Here is a 22762-nt window from a genome sequence, read left to right on the forward strand (position 1 = left end):
CCAGTCAGATTATGAGCTATAGATATAAATGAGTGATAAATAGACAATTATTGAGTGTTATCAAAATAAATAACATTTCGTTTCATGGAACTTCCTCTGATGTCATACTCGGTCTGACGTATCGGGGCGTGATGGGTTTTTTTCAGGACAAAAATAGAAAATGTGGTGACTGAATGCTTTTAATTTGTTTTTGTTTTGTTTTTACAGTAGATGGCGATCTGTTTTGAGTGAATGTTTGAGTTTGATTGTTGGTTTGTTTAGTTGTTTATTTAAAGGAATTTAAAGACCAATAGTTAAAGAAAGAGAATTAAGTAATCAGTTTACAAATAATCTTTTTTATTTATTATTATTATTATTATTTTTTAATGTTTTACTTTTGAATATTTTTTGGTTTTATACAAGAGGTTGCCACAAACATCCAAGATGACTGACATGATTTACACAAATACAAGATAAAACTACTTACAAGATATTGCTTGTTTTAATTCAACTCCTCAAGTGTTTTTTTTTAAATGAAAAATAAACAATTAAATAAAATAAAATAGAAAAAAGTCTACACTTGAACTAATGTAAATAAATAAAATCTTATAACTCAGTTTTATATTAAACAATTCTAGTTATGTCAAGCTTTAACATAAGTTATCTGGTAGAAAAAGTAAAAATCGTTTTCCAGTAAATCATGAATGACTGGAAAAGTCAAAGGGCCTTTGAATATTGTTGTGGACTTTTTGGAGTCATAAAGGTTGAGAACTAATAAATTCTTGTCACATTAGTTTAGATTGCATAAATCATGTAAATGATATCCTATCGTTTCATCAAAACTGTTGTTAAATATTAAATGTTTACTTGTATCTTGCCTCACACTCTAACACCGTTAAAACTGGAACATTATGTTGGAATTCATGCACTCAATTCAGTCAATGTCAGTGGTGGCCCTGCACCAAGACCCTGTTTACAGCTTGTGTTAAGATGCGCTTCAGTCGATCAGACCACAAGTAGACGAGTTCGACACATTTCTGTTTACTCCTGGTGTTTTAATCTGTCTCTCTTGTCCACTTTCAACCACTTCCGTCCTGATTTCTTCAAGGAGACGGTCTATGGGTGGGTACATGTATAGGCTCTTTCAGATCTTTCCACGTAATGGATGAAATAATCTCATGAAATTTACATATGAACACGACTGGAGACAATGGAAAAACGGACAGAGAACATCAGCTTTCGTTTTTGCTCTGACAGACACAAGACCAGCTGAACGCTGTGAGTGTGTTATAAATCAGGAATGGTGAGAGAACATTGTGCTGGTACGTTTTTCATCTTCAAACCAAACTTGGGTCTCCAGCCGTCAAAGTTTAAATCCCGTCTGGCTCGCGCTCTTCCCATAATAATCCCGCATCAGGTCAGTAGACGGAGAGAAGACGGTCTTTTGTGGCTGTTTGAACACATTCGACCACATGAGCGTCTACACTACGAAAGCAATCCGGTCCAATGTGTTTTCCACTACCTCTGGACGCGGCCGAAAGTGGAAAAGGTCATAACGCTTTAGACCCGTTTACACCTGAATTTAGAGTCGTCCACTTGTGATCCGATCGACCAAAACGCATCTTAATACCGGTGTGAACAGGGCCTGAGAGCCTCTAGAAAGGCATCATAAGCATAAGCATTTTACCCAAAAAGCAAATCTTGTTAAAAATTCATGAAAATGCGGCATTTGCGGCAACCAAACAAAAGCTTCTTCACATCTCGTACTCGAAAGCCATCGGCTCATCCATATAGTCAAGATTTAAAAATTCTTTTAGACTTGGGTGTAATCTTAAACTTAAAGGTGAAGGATGCAACATAACGCCAGCAGGGGTCACTCAAACCCCTTAAACAGTTACTTCTGCTGAAATACATAAATCACAGCAATGATATCACTGGCCTATGGTTGTAGAGTAATTAAAGCAGCTCAACCAATCAGAATCAACGACCGGTATTATCTGTTTTATAATGTGTCTTTAGACATTGGAAATGATTAAAATATAGATAGATTGATGATAAAATAATAAATGGTAACACTTTAGTTTAGGGTCCAATTCTCATTATCAACTAGTTGCTTATTATCATTCATATTACTAGGATATTGGCTGTTTATTAGACCTTATAAAGCACATTAATGCCGTATTCTACCTTTCTTAATCATAAACTTAACAAGTACCTTACTAACTATTCACGAGCAGTAATTAGGAGTTTAGGCAAAAGTCATAGTGAAAAGTGAGAATTGGACTATAGTAAAGTGTGACATTTTAGAACGACATTATTATTGATCATATTTTGGAGTCTGGGGAATCTAAGATTGTTTTAAAATGCTTTAAAGGATCTTTTTATATCAAACAAAAACTCAGATATCAAATGACATCCATTTTATTATGAAATTTTAACAAATACATATAGTTTTGGCGCTGTTTAACATGATTGAACGTCTAAAGGTATGTTAAAAGATACATTACAACTTATTGAAATTTCCTATCATGTCACATGGAATCGCTCAATCAGTGAGGAGCATTTTGCTAAATATCAGCACCATATTAGATTGTCATTATAATTTTTAATGTTCTTTAAAATAAATGCATGTTTGAATAAATCTGGGAAGTTTTTATGACAGCCACCATTAAAATGTTTATATTTCAAAAACAAATTGAAGTAGAAATATGATTATGTAATTGCAATGTTAGTATTATAACTTTATTATTATAAAAAGCATAATTGAGTGTAATTTGTTTACATTTAAATCAGTTAATTTGAATATTATATTACAGTAGTCGTACCAAATGACACCCGCGCGTAGTTTACAGCATTAGTTTCCTTAAGTAAATTTGCCAAATCGAAAGCTTGTGAATAAACAATCGAATCATGAAATGTGTCCACAACCTCTTCAACAAATTCATATTCAGACACTTTAATAACAGAAACTAATGACATCGGGCAAAAGGGTCAGTAGATTGTTCTTAAACATTCAAATGTATACTTTAAAGCTATCCGAGACAAGATTAGACATTCAAACTTTAAACGAGGCATTTACAAGAAGACAGGAAGTGAGAGTTAACATTTGGCAGTAGGGTACTTCGGCTACACCACAAGCCTTCCCATAAACCTGTGGCATGACCAGCCAGTATCAAAACAGGAAGTTGTTCACCACCATCTCAACCCATTATCATGCCCAGGAATACAAAGATTGATTCCTGTACTTTGACCTTGTTTCCTTTGTATAATGCTCCAGTGTTCTGAAGATAATTGTTCACATGAACTCAATTTTTCCCCTTTATTTGCAGATGTCATAGATGATGCAATCCTTGAGCAGGGCGCTGTTCTGCTAAGAGGGTAAACTCATGTAATCCTCAGTTTTATATAGGCCGTCTGTGTGTTCTGGTTTATGCATTTGTGTGAGCGAGTGAATGAATGCATCTCTCTCGCTGTGCTTTGGTTTTTCACATGAAGGTATATCATTGAGCGAGTTACTGTTGAGGATCCATCCATGCATGTGAGCCATGAGGATCTAGGAGGAAGACCCCAGGACGGAGATGATCCTCAAATCAAAGCGGTCGTAGATCAACTTGTGAAGATAGCCGATGACCTCAACAAAAATGCTGAGCTTCAACAGTACGTTTTTTTAATTTTGTTCCAGCTCATTCGCTCTTGTTCTGTGTATATGAGATTTTGTGTTTGGAAAGAACACCGCTTAAGGGTCCCATTTTAACGATCTGAGCACACAGCACCGGTTCACTTCGAGAGTGCCCTAATCCACGTTTGCTAGTTTATCGCTGGAAAAAATCAGTATGCGTGTCCCTCGTCTCTTAATGAGTCATGGGTGTGTTTTGGGCGTAACGTGTACTAAATTAATGGTCATTCCCGTAAAAAGCCAGTTGCGCTCGCACCATGGCGGATTCCCTATTTACATGGTGAGTGAAAAGACAGAACGCTTTTCCAGAGGGGAATCCTTTTTTCTTTTTTCTTTTTAAAAATATGTGTGTGCTGCTGCTCGTCCCTGTGTGTGTGATAAGCAGAGTGTATGCATGTTGTGCACCGTCCTACAGGCTCATATAACACAGCCTTTAAATAACACAAAATACTGCACTATTGACTTTAGAGCATGTCTGTGTTGGTCAGCGCAGTCGTTTTCAGTTCCTCAAAGGTGCCAACAATGCTCCTGAACACACCTGGTTTTCAGACCAGACGCCCATGGGTAAACAGATGGGCCAGTGCATTTGCTATAACTGCGTCGGGCTGAAACTAGAAAAAAACATTTGCGTCGCATTGTGCCGGATGTATGTATAAAGTTTCTATTTCAGTGATTCTCAAAGGCCTTCCATTTTTCATCAAAATCCTGTCCTATAGACCTTATTCACAGCTGTGCCATCTTTGATTTTTGACAGCAATGAAAGCAAGACTGAGAGATAAACATACAGTACATCTCTTCAGTGGGTTGTACTGTTATTTAATGTATTTTTGGATTATTCTGCTAACGAAACACTGCAAAAATGTAATTCCAAGAAATTTCAGTAGACAAAAAAACTCATGAATACATGAGCTGTGGAAAATGATAAGTGATCTTGGAGCTTTTTACAGCGGATGCCATTGAATGAAAACGTGGTAAGTCTATCCCTCACAGCCTCGCTTTCTTACCGGTCATGGCGCTGCTCTGAATAAGGTCTATAACAGTGGCTCTTAAAGGGATAGTTCACCCAAAAAATAAAACCTGTCACTATATGTCAACTTAGGGTTGTTCTAAACCCTTATGAGTTTCTTTGTTCTGTTAAACACAAAAGAAGGTATTTTGAAAAACGTTGGTAACCAGACAGTTTCTGGTCTCTAATACCCTGGATGCCAGCCGAACTCAGCCCCGCCCACAACATTTGAGCTCGGGCAGTTCGGTCTGGACTTGATCCATAGAGGAGTAATTATGCCTAAAAAGAAACTGACCAATGAAATCATCAGGATGGGCTTTAGATGATGATGGACAGATAATCAACAGTAACGCAATCATCATGTCATCAAAGGGGCTTGGGTTGAATTAGTTCAAATCCTAAACGGAGAGCTTGTTTCTATATGCATTCACCTTCACTATTTCTCTCTGAAATGATGATCATGTTGGGTAAGTACTCTGTGTATCCATAAATTCTTCTTTTTTTTTTTACAACACCGGCAAAGATAATTTATTCCAGCGCACGTGCAGACAGGGTTGCCAAGTTTTTACAACAAAACCCGCCAACTACTAGCCCAAAACAATAGCTTCTCAGGGAGGTTCTCTGGCATTTGCGGGTAAAATGTGTGTTATTTTATCCAGGTTGTCTGCTAAAATTCACATTCTTGGGTCTATATATTACATAATTGAGGTCGCTTCAACACGCGGACATGGACCACAACCTGCGGGGGGAAAAACGCAGACTTGGTATAACTAACGTTAAGCATCGCTCCGTTGCTCCGCAGCCCGGAGGCTTGCTCCAAGAAACAAATTTCGTTGCAGTGTACTTGTACATTTGTAATGACAATAAACTTCTATCTATCTATCTATCTATCTATCTATCTATCTATCTATCTATCTATCTATCTATCTATCTATCTATCTATCTATCTATCTATCTATCTATCTATCTATCTATCTATCTATCTATCTATCTATCTATCTATCTATCTATCTATCTATCTATCTATCTATCTATCTATCTATCTATCTATCTATCTATCTATCTATCTATCTATCTATCTATCTATCTATCTATCTATCGGTTGTAGGTCTATCCAATTGAGGTCTTTCCGTGTTTCCGTGAGCATCAGACTCATATTCTGATTTGAACTGAGTATGACCACATCAGGCTAGGTCTCCAATGACTAACTGTTTGGTTTCCAACAATCTTCAAAATATCTTCTTTTGTGTTCAAACTCAGGATTTGGAACAACATTCCTTTAATTCCTGTCCTGGCTAATATAACCAAACGTCGTTTATGGTCATATTACACATAGCAACAGACATTTATCATGCGGTTCATCTGGCGTGTTTGCTAAGACAAACCAGTTTGTTTTCAAACAGAAACCGGCTTTAATATTTAAAATGAAACAATTTTTTTCCCCCGACGTTGAGAACCACTTGTCTTTTTCCATTATAATGACTACCTATAGTATAATTAGTAATTTTACACACATAGCAATTAGGGATGCACCGAAATGAAATTCTTGGCCGAAGCCGAAACCGAATAATAATGAAATGCTTGGCCGAAGACCGAAGGCCGAATACCGAACGCGGTGTTTCGCATTTTTTCCATTTATTTGGCAATTTTTTTTACCATTACAATAATTAAATAGTAAAAATTTGCTTTTTACTATTTTGTGTTGCTTTTCTGAGAAATAAATCAAATAACAAAAATACAATTTCAAAATATTTATTTAACACTGAATTTTTTTTAACATTCCAGCAGATATTATACAAACTAAGCACAACATAACTTAAAATAAATAATTAGTATGTAGAATGTAACTCAGTATGTCTACAACAACAAATGTGCATTGAATAGTGCAAAAAATGTGGATGAACCCACAACAAATAAATAACTGTCTTAGACATAAGCCTACTTAGCCTACTTCTTCAGGAAAAGTGGCAGGTTCTTCTTTATGAAAAGTAGCTTCTCTGCTTTCTCACATGAAAGTCAGTTCCTCTTCTCATCGATGACATGAGATCCAGCACTAAACAGTGCTTCCACACTGCTGATATGTTTGCTGCATAAAGCACGCGGCTCTCACTCTACGTGGGTTACTTTTTGATCGCGTCATTAAAAACGTCATTGTTCGGCAAAAATTATTCGGCCTTTTTACTTATTCGGCCGAATGCCGAAAGTGCTTTTTTGGCTATTTTCGGCCGAATAATTTCGGTTGCCGAACATTCGGTGCATCCCTAATAGCAATTTCCCTTTTAGAGATCATGCTGAGAATGTCAGTTTTATATGAAAGCTTGTTTCCTCCATGGGATAAAAAATGACAAGCTAATTGTGACTTTTTTTCTGGTCTTGACTTTAAAGTTTTCTAGGAAATGTAATGCACGGTATGAATATACCTACGGCTGTGAAATAGAAACTGAAATAGTAAATGTTTAAGCAAATAATTTGCATATGGTTTTGCTTAAAGATGCACTCATTCATTTTTATATTTTGCACTGCGTCTGCGACTGACACCTAACGGCATGGATGCAAACACAAACATTTACGGCTACAGACGCTGTTGTAGAAATGCTCTATTAAACAGCCAGCCATGATTTATTTATTCCATGAAAAATGTGCCTGGTAACATGATGTTATCAGGATCGCTGGAAATGCATTTGACTGGTCATGTGATCTCGAACATCTGAAATGGCTTTTTTAAGTGTCTTCATCTCATGTGGGTGTAGATCCTTTTAAGCATTTTTCAAAAGTACTTTTTTCTTTACGGGTGAAACCTTTTAATCAGGAAAAAAAAAGCTGAATGACAGCACTTTAAAGATTGCACAAATCTGTGAATGTTTTTAGGCTAGTCATAAAGGTTACAGAAGCCGTCACACACACCAATCTTTTAGCGAAATTCATCTGAAAGTAGAACACTGAAATTGAAAACATTTTTAGGCTTAACTCCTCAAGCGTCACCCCCCTTTTTGGGGGTAGAGCTGAAAAGGGGATGTCCAGATTCAAATGAATGTAATTCTGGAATGGTTTGGAATATGAACCTAATTTTGGGCTCGTTTTTCTTGAAGTTTCTTGTACATGTGAAAGAAGTTGAATAAAACTTAAAACAAAAAAGTTATAGGTGTTTAAGTTTGTTGTAATAAAGTAATTTAATATTTATTTATATTTTATTAAAAAAAATAAAAATGTGTTGAATTTAATTTCATGTCAAATGAAAAGCCTTAGGTCTAAACAAGTTGTGTTCCAAATTTGACATTATCACAAAAAATGAGGTTTGTGTGTTATTTTTAGTTGCTATACCAACAATGTCCACTAGGTACTAGTCATGCTCCTTGTATGATTTGTAATGGACGACTGATTTGATTTACAATTTTTTTTTTCAAACAGCAATAAAACATTCTAGATAGGTTGTAAATGATTTTTTTAAACCCTAAATATGACATAAAAAATTAATGACCATATACAATAAAACTACTACTGAAACCACATTGTACACGAATTTAGCTTTTTTTGTTGCTAAATTTTCTTGTCACAAATGAATGATTTACTGTCATTACACAAATGATTGTCAACTGATTCCTCCATTTATATTGAAAATCATGGACTGAACCATATGGGGGGATATTTTTTCTCCTAAAAGTATGGTTGTAGAGTTTGGGACATACATAACATAGCATAACATATAACATGACATGACATGACATATAACAACATAACATAGCATAGCATAACATAACATATAACATAACATAACAAAACCTATAACATGACATGAAATAACATGACATAACATAACATAACATATAACATAACAAATAACATATGACATGACAACATAACATAACATATAACATATGACATGACAACATAACATAACATATAACATATGACATGACAACATAACATAACATATGACATGACAACATAACATATGACATGACATAACATAACATATGACATGACATAACATAACATATGACATGACAACATAACATATGACATGACATAACATAACATATGACATGACATAACATAACATATGACATGACAACATAACATAACATATAACATATGACATGACAACATAACATAACATATGACATGACATAACATAACATATGACATGACATAACATAACATATGACATGACAACTTAACATAACATATGACATAACATGACATAACATAACACATAACATATGACATGACATAACATGCCATGACATATAACATATGTCATAACATAATATGAGATATGACATGACAACATAACAACATAACATGACATGACATAATAAAACATAACATATAACATGACATGAGATATAACATTTGACATGACATAACATAACATATAACATAACATATAACATATGACATGACAACTTAACATAACATATGACATGACAACTTAACATAACATAACATATGACATAACATAACACATAACATAACATATCACATAGCATAACATAACAAACATAACATGACATATAACATGACATGACAACATAACATATGACATGACATGACATATGACATGAAAACATATCATAACATATGACATATAACACATAACATAACATATGACATGACATAACAACATAACAAACATAACATGACATAAGACATGACAACATAAAATATGACATGACATAACATGACATGATAACAACATAACATATAACATGACAACATAACATATGACATGACATATAACATGACATGACATATAACATATGACATAACATAATATGAGATGACATGACAACATAACATATGACATGACAACATAACATATAATAACATATAACATGACATAACATATGACATGACATGACATATAACATGACATGACATAACATATGACATAACATAATATGAGATATGACATGAGAACATAACATATGACATGACAAAATATATAACACAACATATAACATGACATGAGATATAACATATGACATGACATAACAATTTTTCTTTCCCCCTCACAGTCTCATCAGCACTGTTCAAGCAAACTGCGCCCAGGACGTCTTCATGACGGTGGCCAGAAGCATCTTTGAGGATGGCATCAACTGGGGACGCGTGGTGGCTCTGTATCACCTCGCATATAGAATCATTTACCAGGTAAAACTCATTTGGCCTTTTATTTCTAAACGGCATTGTGGTATTTATGATTCAATGAGTTATCTTTCATCAATTTTAACTGAAAATGTGAAAGAATTTCAACACCATTAGTTCTTCAATCAAAGTGTCATTGGTATTGCATTATTAAGAAAAAAGAAATGAAAAACACTCCATCACTGTAAAGTCTTCATGATTTATTAAAGTTCACTTACTCAGATCACTTACTCACCCTCATGTCGTTCCAAACCTGACTTTGGCCAATCTTCAAAACACAAACATTTAATCCAAGCCTTCTGAAGAGGCTCCAATGAGGTTCACTCTCGTGCTACACAACACGTTTGATCTTCAGTGAGAACCAATGAGGTTCACCCTCGTGTTATGCTGCAAATCTGATCAATGTTTATGATAAAAAAAATCCTTAATGAAATCTGTTTATCATATGAAGCGATCATGTCTCTTCTGAAGACTTCGATTAAACCACTTGATTAATATGGTTTGGGTGATTATACTTTCAATGGAGGGATAGAAATCATCAAAGATGAACAAAAGTCTTATGGGTTTGTAAGGACATGAGAGCAGGTAATTAATGAGCATTTTCATTATTTTTTTTTTGGTAAACTAACCAATGGCTATTATTTTTGGATAATGCAGGTGTATTAACCTGATTACTTTTCATTCCTCTAGGCTCTGACTATGAACCACTTAGAAATTATCAGGAGGATCATTAAATGGGTTTTACAGTTCATCAGGGAAAACATTTCTGCCTGGATCAGACAGCAAGGAGGATGGGTAAGTTGCTGTTTTGTGTGTGTTGTCTGGCCACCCATGTGGAGCCACACAGGTCGAGCCAGACATAGGCCACCACACACTAAGAGACGCACCCACTCGAGCCAGGAAGTACATAAGCACAATCCCAGACACATCCTGTCTAGCAATACTCAGACACACAAACCCACCGACCCAGAATGTCACGCGGTTAGATAGTAGTGATCTGATTTTACACCTCTTGAAAATATATATCGAGAATGCCTATTTTTGCGTCTCATCTCTGGATGTTATCGTACATCAGTAAGATGCGGTTTGCATGTGCGCTGCAGAGCCCTCACTAGGCTGGCTGCGTTTCCCGGGGCCACTCGAGTTTAATAGCACACATATGATCATAAAGCAAGCAGAATGTGGGGTGCTGGGTTTAGACTTCAAACGCTCGGGCGTCATGGAGCATACTGTGGCCCTGAGAACTGCCATATACTAAACATGTGACAATATTTACTGTGCACCAAGCAGCATGAGCCTGAAGAATGCAAAGCCAGCGAGGGATGAGATGTGACGCTTGTATGCTTGTCCCTCATTTTTGTGGATTTGAGGAGGATCAGGCACCTGCTTTCTATAGTATGTTAGAGATGCTGCAGGGGAATGTGCCATTAATATCACAATTCAATCAGTGTTGTAACATATGTTCTTAATTACTAATATTATGTTTTGACTATAGCCAGAAGAGAACTGGAGAACTTTTTTTTCTCCATTATGCAAGTTTTTCATTCCTTGCCACAATTGCTTTTGGCTTGCACAACTAGGGAACTAAGATATGATGTAATATATAAAATGTGTTATGTATTTTGCTGTGACTCTCAATTTAACTCCTTGCCTGAAATTTAACCCTGTCATTTATATACATAATTTTTCCATGGCAGTGATGCACATAATAAAATATTAATTAGGCTTGTCACTACACCAAATTGCTATAAATTGAGTCAAGCCATTTCATAAACTTCAAAATCACCACGTAGCAAATTAATAACTCCAACCTACAACTCCTGAAAGTATATCCAGCGTTACCTGCATAAATATAGTATACTTGTGTAAAAACGATATACTATATAGCAAATCTCAACTGCTTGATTGTTTATATCACGCGTATACTATATTATCGGCCAGCAATATATTTCAATTTGGATGTAAAGTACAGCCAACTTTGCCAGCATACGTACAATACACTCACTTAAATCAATGTATACTTAATCAATATATATTAGTTATTGTTACTAAAATATTATTGGAACAGAATTGTTAAAGGTGAAGTATGTAAGATGTTAAATACATGTTAAAATAGATTATTGTTCATTGACTACTATTAGTATGCCAGAGAGTTTGGGCCGTGGCTACTGTAGTAGGCTGAGAGTTTGGGGTGTGGCTACTGTAGCAGGCGGCGAGTTTGGGGCGTGGCTACTCTAGCAGGCTGAGAGTTTGGGGCGTGGCTACTGTAGTAGGCTGAGAGTTTGGGGTGTGGCTACTGTAGTAGGCTGAGAGTTTGGGGCGTGGCTACTGTAGTAGGCTGAGAGTTTGGGGTGGCTACTGTAGTAGGCTGAGAGTTTGGGGTGTGGCTACTGTAGTAGGCTGAGAGTTTGGGGTGTGGCTACTGTAGCAGGCTGAGAGTTTGGGGTGTGGCTACTGTAGTAGGCTGAGAGTTTGGGGCGTGGCTACTGTAGTAGGCTGAGAGTTTGGGGCGTGGCTACTGTAGCAGGCTGAGAGATTGGGGCGTGGCTACTGTAGTAGGCTGAGAGTTTGGGGTGTGGCTACTGTAGCAGGCTGAGAGATTGGGGCGTGGCTACTGTAGTAGGCTGAGAGTTTGGGGCGTGGCTACTGTAGCAGGCTGAGAGTTTGGGGTGTGGCTACTGTAGTAGGCTGAGAGTTTGGGGTGTGGCTACTGTAGAAGGCTGAGAGTTTGGGGCGTGGCTACTGTAGCAGGCTGAGAGATTGGGGCGTGGCTACTGTAGTAGGCTGAGAGTTTGAGGCATGGCTACTGTAGTAGACTGAGAGTTTGGGGCGTGGCTACTGTAGCAGGCTGAGAGTTTGGGGCGTGGCTACTGTAGTAGGCTGAGAGTTTGGGGTGTGGCTACTGTAGTAGGCTGAGAGTTTGGGGTGTGGCTACTGTAGTAGGCTGAGAGTTTGGGGCGTGGCTACTGTAGTAGACTGAGAGTTTGGGGCGTGGCTACTGTAGCAGGCTGAGAGTTTGGGGCGTGGCTACTGTAGTAGGCTGAGAGTTTGGGGTGTGGCTACTTTAGCAGGTGGAAAGTTTGGGGCGTGGCTACTGTAGTAGGCTGAGAGTTTGGGGCGTGGCTACTGTAGTAGGCTGAGAGTTTGGGGCGTGGCTACTGTAGCAGGCTGAGAGTTTGGGGTGTGGCTACTGTAGTAGGCTGAGAGTTTGGGGCGTGGCTACTGTAGCAGGCTGAGAGTTTGGGGTGTGGCTACTGTAGTAGGCTGAGAGTTTGGGGTGTGGCTACTGTAGTAGGCTGAGAGTTTGGGGCGTGGCTACTGTAGCAGGCTGAGAGTTTGGGGCGTGGCTACTGTAGCAGGCTGAGAGTTTGGGGCGTGGCTACTGTAGTAGGCTGAGAGTTTGAGGCGTGGCTACTGTAGTAGGCTGAGAGTTTGGGGCGTGGCTACTGTAGCAGGCTGAGAGTTTGGGGCGTGGCTACTGTAGTAGGCTGAGAGTTTGGGGCGTGGCTACTGTAGTAGACTGAGAGTTTGGGGCGTGGCTACTGTAGCAGGCTGAGAGTTTGGGGCGTGGCTACTGTAGTAGGCTGAGAGTTTGGGGTGTGGCTACTGTAGCAGGTGGAAAGTTTGGGGCGTGGCTACTGTAGTAGGCTGAGAGTTTGGGGTGTGGCTACTGTAGCAGGCTGAGAGTTTGGGGTGTGGCTACTGTAGCAGGCTGAGAGTTTGGGGTGTGGCTACTGTAGCAGGCTGAGAGTTTGGGGTGTGGCTACTGTAGTAGGCTGAGAGTTTGGGGCGTGGCTACTGTAGTAGGCTGAGAGTTTGGGGCGTGGCTACTGTAGTAGGCTGAGAGTTTGGGGTGTGGCAGGCGTGGCTTTTCTAATTCCTGTAGGTGCTACTAGCGTCGCTGAAACAACATACTTTACCTTTAAATTCTTTACAATTACCATCCCATAATAGAAGTCAATATTCAATGAAAATCTTTCCCTCAAGTGTTGCTTTCTAATCTCATTTGCACCTTATCCACGCAAAAAAGTGCTTCCTTTGAGGGATGTGTAAAGGTCTTGTGTTCATATGCAGTGTGTATCTAATGCTCTCTCTGGCATGTGTTGCAGGAGGGCATTTTCCGCAGCGTGCCAAGGTGGCGCACCGTGTCCTGCATCGCTGCAGTGGCGTTCATTGTAGCTGCTGTTTACTGGAGAAGATCTCGCTGAGAGAAAAGGGAACGTTGTGCCAGATTCTTAATTCCCACAAATGTAGAAAACGTATCAAAAGCAATATCATGTCTATGGGGTGCAATCATTCGGACCAATCATGCCTAATGTGGCCTTGATGTGTTTAAAGACTTAAATGGAAACAGTCACAGTAAAAGACACTGTAGCCTTTTATTATTTTGATTTTGTTTTTTATTCCTTGTCTGCTTTGTTCTGTCTATTGTTTCCATTTCAGTTCAGTTGAGTCATCTTTTGCCTTGCTTTATTTATTTAGAGGGATGTGTTGCTATATTCAAAGGTTTTTAAGACGCTATACCTTTTCTCCACCAGTGCCTTTTTACTCATTGTAATAACTTTTCTGGCTCAGGTATCAACTTTTTAATGTGCCACAAAATACCAGCCCTACCTCAAATCAGCTTTATATGGAATTAACTGTTAACTAATTCTTTGTTTTTCTAATTATATCGATAGGAATACAGGCACAGGGCTAAAAAAACAGGTAACATTAAATAGATGAAACGTTTTAAAAACGCTAAACCTTTAAAATGTGATGTAAATGATGGAAAGGTTTAGCATTATATTGTTGAAATACAGTGAATGTGGAAAACCATAGCACACCTTGAAATAAATATAAAGATGAATAACTGAGATATGTCTATGTATATTTTTTTAATTTTAATTAGTGTATATTTCTGGCTGGAAATGCAATTTGTATCGTTTGTTCTCACAAAGCCATGTGTTTTTTTTAAACATATACAATGGAAATGATGTGGTATTCTTTGAAATGTATTCAGTACCATGTTTATACGATACCATCACTTAAAATGACAAAAGCACAGCAAAACTAAATCACAATATTAATAAAACAACTGAAATAACACTGTATTGTCACTACTCTTACCGCAGGTCTTTAAAAAGTCTAAATTTGGCCTTCACAATTTAAAGGCAAGGTTCAGAAAGTCTTGTTCAATATAATGGCATTAAATGAGGACGCAAAGATTTCTGCGATGCAGAATCTAATCATAAAAATAGTACTTACTGTATAATGCAGAATGGTATTTGTCAAATTTTGGATGAATAAATTAGAAGTAGGTTAGTACACTTAAAGAAATCGTTCCCAAAAATTCAAATTCTGGCATGATTTACTCACCCTAATGTCGGTCAAAACCATCATATAAAACGATCGAGTGTCTTCAGAAAATGTGGAGTAAACCACTCAATTCATATGGATTAGTTTTACAAAGATGAATGAAGGTCAGCAGAAGTCCAGAAAAATTAAAAACAGATTAAAACTAAAAATAAATAAAACATTTCATAGAGTCCTAAAAAAATGATTTTCTTCCTCAGGATTTTTGTTTTTCAGTACAAATTCGAAACATCCTTAAATCAATGTACAGCAATGACATGCAAAATGAAGAAATCAAGTTTTGTTTTCTGAGAAATTAAGGGAGTCTGTGCTTTAAACAAGAACAAATGGTAACACTTTACAGTAAGAGTGCACTAATATACATTAATTAATGCTTGCTTAATGCGCTGATAATCATAAGTTAATGTATTACTAATGGTGAACTAACCCATTTATTAATGATTACTGCATCAGCAACTAATGAAGATTCATCATGATTAATAGATTAAGTAATCATTACATTGTTATTAGTTAAATATGTCATAGTGTATTAATTCCTTAATAACATATTATATTAACTAATAATGCAAATTAATGTAGTAATTACCACAGCAGGTCAAAGCCATGTATTTCATCTTCCAGTTGTCTGCTTTAATGAATCATTAGCTTATGATTTATAAAGGTATCATTATGGTATGACTTTACTTGTTGGGGCACATGACTATTAACTAATTGATTAAGTAATATGTTATTTTGGTTATAGGTTTTGAATTAATTTTGAATTAGTTAATAGTCATGTGCCCCAACAACAAGTCATACCATAATGATACCTTTATAAATCATTAGCTGATGATTCATTAAAGCAGACAACTGGAAGATGAAAGGCATGGCTTTGACCCGTTATGGTAATTAACACGTTAATTTAAAGTATTAATATAATATGTGATTACGGAATGAATACATTATGGCATATTTAACTAATAACAATGTAATGATTACTTAATCTATTAATCATGTAGAAACTTCATTAGTTGCTGATGCAGTAATCATTAATAAATGGGTTAGTTCACCATTAGTAATACATTAACTTCTGATTATCTGTGCATTAGTTAAGCATGAATGAATGCATATTAGTGCACCCTTACTGTAAAGTGCTACCGAACAAATACCTATCGTCGGGTATGAAAAGTAGGCAAGTATGTGGTTTCGGATGCAGTTTGGGTGCCTTGTTTGGCCGGGTAACAATGTTCTCAACAGCTCAGCTCACTAAATGAGAGTGTGTATGAGTGAGGAAGAGTCAGTGCTGGGCGGAGGGCACTTATTGTTTCATTATTGGACGCATGCATATTCATCCTGAATCATAACTGTGATGGGATATGAGGTCTGTTGTTTACTAGAAAGAGAGTTTCTCTTCCAAAGAGTTGTATATTCACCAAATAAAATATCATGTATCAAAAATGTCAAATGATCAATGTCTTTTTACCCATATTTTTAGAGTGACGGTTTATTCTCTGTATTATCCTGTTGTATCATGGTGCTTATTGCTCATTGTGCTACTACAGTACTTGTGATGTTTCTTTTTAGAAATGACGTCAATGCTTCCTAGAATCCACTGTAGTGTCTTTGAACCCATTGACGGCAGGCTTGTTGAGGGTGCCAGCAGCGGCCGGCCCGTGTCTGTGTTAGCTCAGCTGTTAGAAGACTGTTACACACCGCATCTCACACAGGACAATGACCAAAGTTTTCAGAACTCAGATTTCACGTGTCGTTATGAACCTTTGCCAGCTATAAACCTTGTATGATCAGCTGTAGGGTTTCAGAGGCTAGACGCAGTAAACAGCTGAGTAAAACGAGTCCGCTTAGTTTTGATCTGATGGTGTGAGGACAGGATCAAAAAACTGCTGTGTTACCACATGCTGGTTGGTTATATGTAATTACATAGGTGTTCATAATTCATATATGTGTGGTGTCAATACAGCTCAAAATTCAACAGCTTATATTAAGCTACTGATATGACTGATTTTAAACTGTTCATTTTAATCACTTTAAAGAGATTTAAATCACTTTAAACTGAGGTGCCTGGAAACTTTAGTCTTGTGTTGAAGTAATTTCCACTGAAACAGGAAGCCAGGGCAGGATGTATCGAACAGCTCCTCTCATAGCTAATAGTGTTTCGTTTATATCACAGCTCGCAGTTTTCTCCTAATCTCTAACCGTTTCTCCTCATAATCGCCTGCATTTTTGCTTTACAAGATATTCTGTGCAGAGTCCGATGTTTTCTGGTCAACGCCGACTCAATGATCCGCTCTGTCCTCTCGTGTTTCTAGACCAGAGCTGTGGCGGTACATGACACTAACATAAAACCAGACTTCATTAGGCCCAAGGGAAAGTCTGAATCTCTTCCTATCCCCTATATAGCGCACTGTCTGTATCTCTCCCTATCCCCTATATAGCGCACTGTCTGAATCTCTCCCTATCCCCTATATAGCGCACTGTCTGAATCTCTCCCTATCCCCTATATAGTGCACTGTCTGAATCTCTCCCTATCCCCTATATAGCGCACTGTCTGAATCTCTCCCTATCCCCTATATAGCGCACTGTCTGAATCTCTCCCTATCCCCTATATAGTGCACTGTCTGAGTCGCTCCATATCCCCTATATAGCGCACTGTCTGAATCTCTCCCTATCCCCTATATAGCGCAATGTCTGAATCTCTCCCTATCCCCTATATAGCACACTGTCTGAATCTCTCCCTATCCCCTATATAGTCCACTGTCTGAATCTCTCCCTATCCCCTATATAGCGCACTGTCTGAATCTCTCCAAATCCACTATATAGTGCACTGTCTGAATCTCTCCCTTTCCCCTATATAGCGCACTGTCTGAATCTCTCCCTATCCCCTTTATAGCACACTGTCTGAATCTCTCCCTATCCCCTATATAGCGCACTGTCTGAATCTCTCCCTATCCCCTATATAGCACACTGTCTGAATCTCTCCCTATCCCCTATATAGCGCACTTTCTGAATCTCTCCCTATCCCTTATATAGCGCACTGTCTGAATCTCTCCATATCACCTATATAGTGCACTGTCTGAATCTCTCCCTATCCCCTATATAGCGCACTGTCTGGATCTCTCCCTATCCCCTATATAGTGCACTGTCTGAATCTCTCCCTATCCCCTATATAGCGCACTGTCTGGATCTCTCCCTATCCCCTATATAGCGCACTGTCTGAATCTCTCCATATCCCCTATATAGTGCACTGTCTGAATCTCTCCCTATCCCCTATATAGCGCACTGTCTGAATCTCTCCCTATCCCCTATATAGTGCACTGTCTGAATCTTTCCCTATCCCCTATATAGTGCCCTGTCTGAATCTTTCCCTATCCCCTATATAGTGCACTGTCTGAATCGCTCCATATCCCCTATATAGTGCACTGTCTGAATCGCTCTCTATCCCCTATATAGTGCACTGTCTGAATCACTCTCTATCCCCTATATAGTGCACTGTCTGAATCGCTCTCTATCCCCTATATAGTGCACTGTCTGAATCGCTCCATATCCCCTATATAGTGCACTGTCTGAATCGCTCTCTATCCCCTATATAGTGCACTGTCTGAATCGCTCCATATCCCCTATATAGTGCACTGTCTGAATCGCTCCATATCCCCTATATAGTGCACTGTCTGAATCGCTCTATATTCCCTATATAGTGCACTGTCTGAATCGCTCCATATCCCCTATATAGTGCACTGTCTGAATCGCTCCATATCCCCTATATAGTGCACTGTCTGAATCGCTCCATATCCCCTATATAGTGCACTGTCTGAATCACTCCCTATCCCCTATATAGTGCACTGTCTGAATCTCTCCATATCCCCTATATAGTGCACTGTCTGAATTGCTCTCTATCCCCTATATAGTGCACTGTCTGAATCGCTCCATATCCCCTATATAGTGCACTGTCTGAATCTCTCCATATCCCCTATATAGTGCACTGTCTGAATCTCTCCATATCCCCTATATAGTGCACTGTCTGTTTCGCTCTCTATCCCCTATATAGTGCACTGTCAGAATCGCTCTCTATCCCCTATATAGTGCACTGTCAGAATCGCTCTCTATCCCCTATATAGTGCACTGTCTGAATCTCTCTCTATCCCCTATATAGTGCCCTGTGTGAATTGCTCCCTATCCCCTATATAGTGCAGTATGTGCCATTCACCATGATGAATAGTAAATGTGTGAAAGAGTGACTGATTTCAGCCGCAGCTTCAGCATCTGTTTATAATGTAGGGGGCGGGGCTTCAGATTCTAGAGTGCACTTGATTGGACAGAAAATCTGAAGTGCAATGATGTCATCAAAATCATTGTGAGACACTTTAAGATTTGAATGTTTATATATTCTAAATGCAAACTCTGTCATTGTTTCGGCAATTCATTCGGCATATCCTCCTAAAAGCTGAAGGTCAGGGCTGGATAATCTTCTGGAGAGGTCAGTGTAGTGCTCACGTGTGATGAGTGTACCAGATGAGCACAGGTCACTGGCCTCTCTTCAGCACACACAGCTGTTCAAATCAGGCCTGCACCTGAGCTCTTGCTTCAGATGAAGGAACAGGTGGCTCCTATCATGCATCAACAACATATCTGGAAATATTGTGTATCCAGTTATGCAATGTGTGTGTGTGTGTCAGAGCACGTGTTGAATTAGAGGAGTCCCTCTTGAGCGTATCCACCTGGTTGATCATGCATTCATGAGTAGCACTTTATGCAGATGTAGACTTTGTTTTCTGTGACATGTCTGCATAAAGACAGTGCTAGAATGCGATATAAGTGAATGCGATTTGAGTGTAATATTCAAGGATTCCAACATTCCAATCAACCAATCATATTCAACTGAAGCCATCATAGACGAGCCAGGAACAACATTGCAGTCAACCAATCAAATTAGAGGGCTAGGTTTATAGTTGATATCTTAAGTGTTAGGAGCTTCTACATCATTCTCACTCACCTATCATTTCCCTCTGATTTTTAGGGATGTTGTTCCAGGATCCACAAAAGGTCATCCTGAAATGAATAATAATGCATTTACAAACTTTGTACAATACAAAGACACTTCATATAGAGAGAGTTGAATGTTCTGCTTTGGGTAAAACGTAGTGCTATTCACTGTCACTTTTTTTTCCGCAGCCATCCAATCACAGTGGAGGGGCGGGACAAATACCACACCGACCAACCATGGCCTTATAGTTTATTGTCATTTTCGTTTGCCCAAACATGCATACAGGTCAATAGAATGATGCATAAAACAATTTCAAAAAATAAATTTGAACAAGTTTCCAATTTCCAAGTGATCAATGGCTTAGGGGGTCCATTTAAACACATTCAAGGGTTCTGCCAGTACTGGGCACTCGTGCAACATAAGCAATGATGTACATTTGAGTGAACGAAGCGGAGGGAAGATAGCGAGGGAGGGGCATAAAATATTGGACTCAGAACCAGTCCCAAATGGCACCCTAAACACTCACGGTCTTCCTACGAGTCTGCACTTTCTTGACCTAACACCGCTTTGACTTTGGGAAGAAGTCTGCTACGGGGCATCGAAGGCACACCCTATCTGAAACCTAAGATGACAAATGGGACATCCTCCGGTCTCATGGACTTAACGGACATGTGAAGGCAGCAGCCACTGCAAGTGTGCACCGAAAATGCATGTGAAGTGTGCCATTTAGGACAGGGCCTTAAACGCAGCCCAAGAAACTTCCAGGCGAGTGTGTTTGGACAGGTTTGAGCTAAACCCTGCTGGATGTTGGGACTCCAGGAGCAGGACTGAACGGTCATTGTTTAAAGATGTGGTCACATTAGTGAAAATTCGTGGGCAGAAAGATTCATTGTTAGTTAATAGTCGAGCGATATATGAAGCACAGCTCACTCAGATGTCACTTTCAAACTTGAGCACAATTTCTGCACATTTCTGTTGGTCAATGCAGCAAATCCAAGTGAACTCGAATCTACATGGGGGGAACCTTTCACCCTCACGCCATTTTGCAAGGATTTCCATCCAAATGATTGGATATTGCCCGGAACATTTGTTGAATTACGATAAGTGTGACCGCACCTTAATTCTAACATTGAAATACTTGTGATAATTTCTCAGAAATGTAATTATATTCATCTCATAATTATCATCTTTGGTCTTAAGGTGTCTGTGAAATTAGGAAAATATCACGGGCAAAAAGCTCCATCTGTTGTCAATAGTCTAGCAATGTATAAAGGCTACAACATGCTCCACAAGAACAGAGAAAAAAGTTCTCGCTCCCATGGCTGCGAGAACAAAATGACGTCGTTTTGTTCTCGCTGCCCTGGTTTGGGAGTTCTCGCTGCTTGTTCTCGACCCATCACCTGAGCAGAACTTTTTCTTGCAGGTGTCCGAGAACTATTGTGTGATTGGTCATACATTTAAAGTAGGCGGGGTTAATGCGGAGAAACGTAGATGATTGGCACCTGCTTTTCTCATGAAGTATGGAATGTACTGCCAGAACGAACATTGTTCTTGTTCTTGCCACCTCGAGAAAATGAACAAATTTCTTTGTTCTTGCAGAGTATTGCCCGAAGCTTTAAGCACAGCTCACACAAATCAAACCAAGCAGATTTCCATAGGTCAACATTGTGAATCCAAGAAACGAACCATTTAGTGAAGAATCATATTTGAATATAATCAGTATCAGAGTCAAATATACACACCCCTTATCAGCATTTATGCATCACTAATAGAGATATTATTGAGTGGCTAAGCACATAAAACCAGCCACCGTGAGCCCCTGCGTCTCTCGACATCCGCCACGAGCACAGTCAGTATTCTTACGTTCAGACAGACGTCATAAATACAAGCTTTTCCTTGAGGAAACTGTCATGATTTATTACGGTCAGGTCTCAGCGGAGGGAACTACTTTGAGCAGTAACCTTTCAATTGTTTGGGTGACACTCTAGTCGTTGGTCAAAGGTTATACTTAGCAATGACTCAGTGTAAGGCCCCCGTGGAGAGCGACCTCTGTAGTTGTCACCGTCCTTATGGAGCTGGACCCCCATGGACCGGCATGCCGCCATCTCTGACGCAAAGGACAGCCTACTGGGAAAAGCGGAGGGGAGACTGTGGAAGCCCAGCTGTGGATCTCCCATCTACACAAACCACATGGCCTGGCCGTAGCAGGCTCCTCTGTCTCCGGTTGTTAGAAATGGAAAGACTGGGGTGTGCGACTTTCTCGCCACCCACACAGAGCTGTTGGGGGTCGACCTCATTTGTAGCGCTACAGAAGTCCTGCAGTGCAATGCATCATCTTTTACACTTATTTAGCAACAGGTCAGCTCTGTTCACGTTAACCTGGCTGCTATAGTGGATTATTTCTGATCCGGCAATAAACAAATGAGTCAGTGCTAATGAGTAGAGCAACTTCAAAGTGGTGCACGACCGCTTTCATTGACTTAAAACTGCACTAAGAAACTTTTCGTATCCACCAGTGACCTTGAACTTTATACTGACATCTATTGGCCTGGAAGCAATAACAAGCAAATGTTTTCTGCTACCACAGATATTGCTGAAAGACCTTAATTATTATGTCACCCAT

The 22762-nt window shown here is 38.8% G+C and overlaps 1 protein-coding gene across 1 annotated transcript in view; it reads left to right on the forward strand.

Annotated features, from left to right (window-relative positions):
• Positions 1 to 14662, forward strand: part of zgc:153993 (uncharacterized protein LOC767645 homolog) — a 15314-nt gene extending 652 nt beyond the window's left edge. Inside the window, exons 2-6 of the mRNA XM_067448279.1 lie at positions 3309 to 3357; positions 3475 to 3636; positions 9680 to 9812; positions 10497 to 10601; positions 13916 to 14662. Coding sequence (XP_067304380.1) covers positions 3309 to 3357; positions 3475 to 3636; positions 9680 to 9812; positions 10497 to 10601; positions 13916 to 14014 — 548 coding nt within the window. The 3' untranslated portion in view covers positions 14015 to 14662. The remainder of the gene's footprint in view (positions 1 to 3308; positions 3358 to 3474; positions 3637 to 9679; positions 9813 to 10496; positions 10602 to 13915) is intronic.
• Positions 14663 to 22762: the final 8100 nt, after the last annotated feature.

Source organism: Pseudorasbora parva, chromosome 1 (genome assembly GCF_024679245.1).
Source record: "Pseudorasbora parva isolate DD20220531a chromosome 1, ASM2467924v1, whole genome shotgun sequence".
NCBI classification, from domain to species: Eukaryota; Metazoa; Chordata; class Actinopteri; order Cypriniformes; family Gobionidae; genus Pseudorasbora; species Pseudorasbora parva.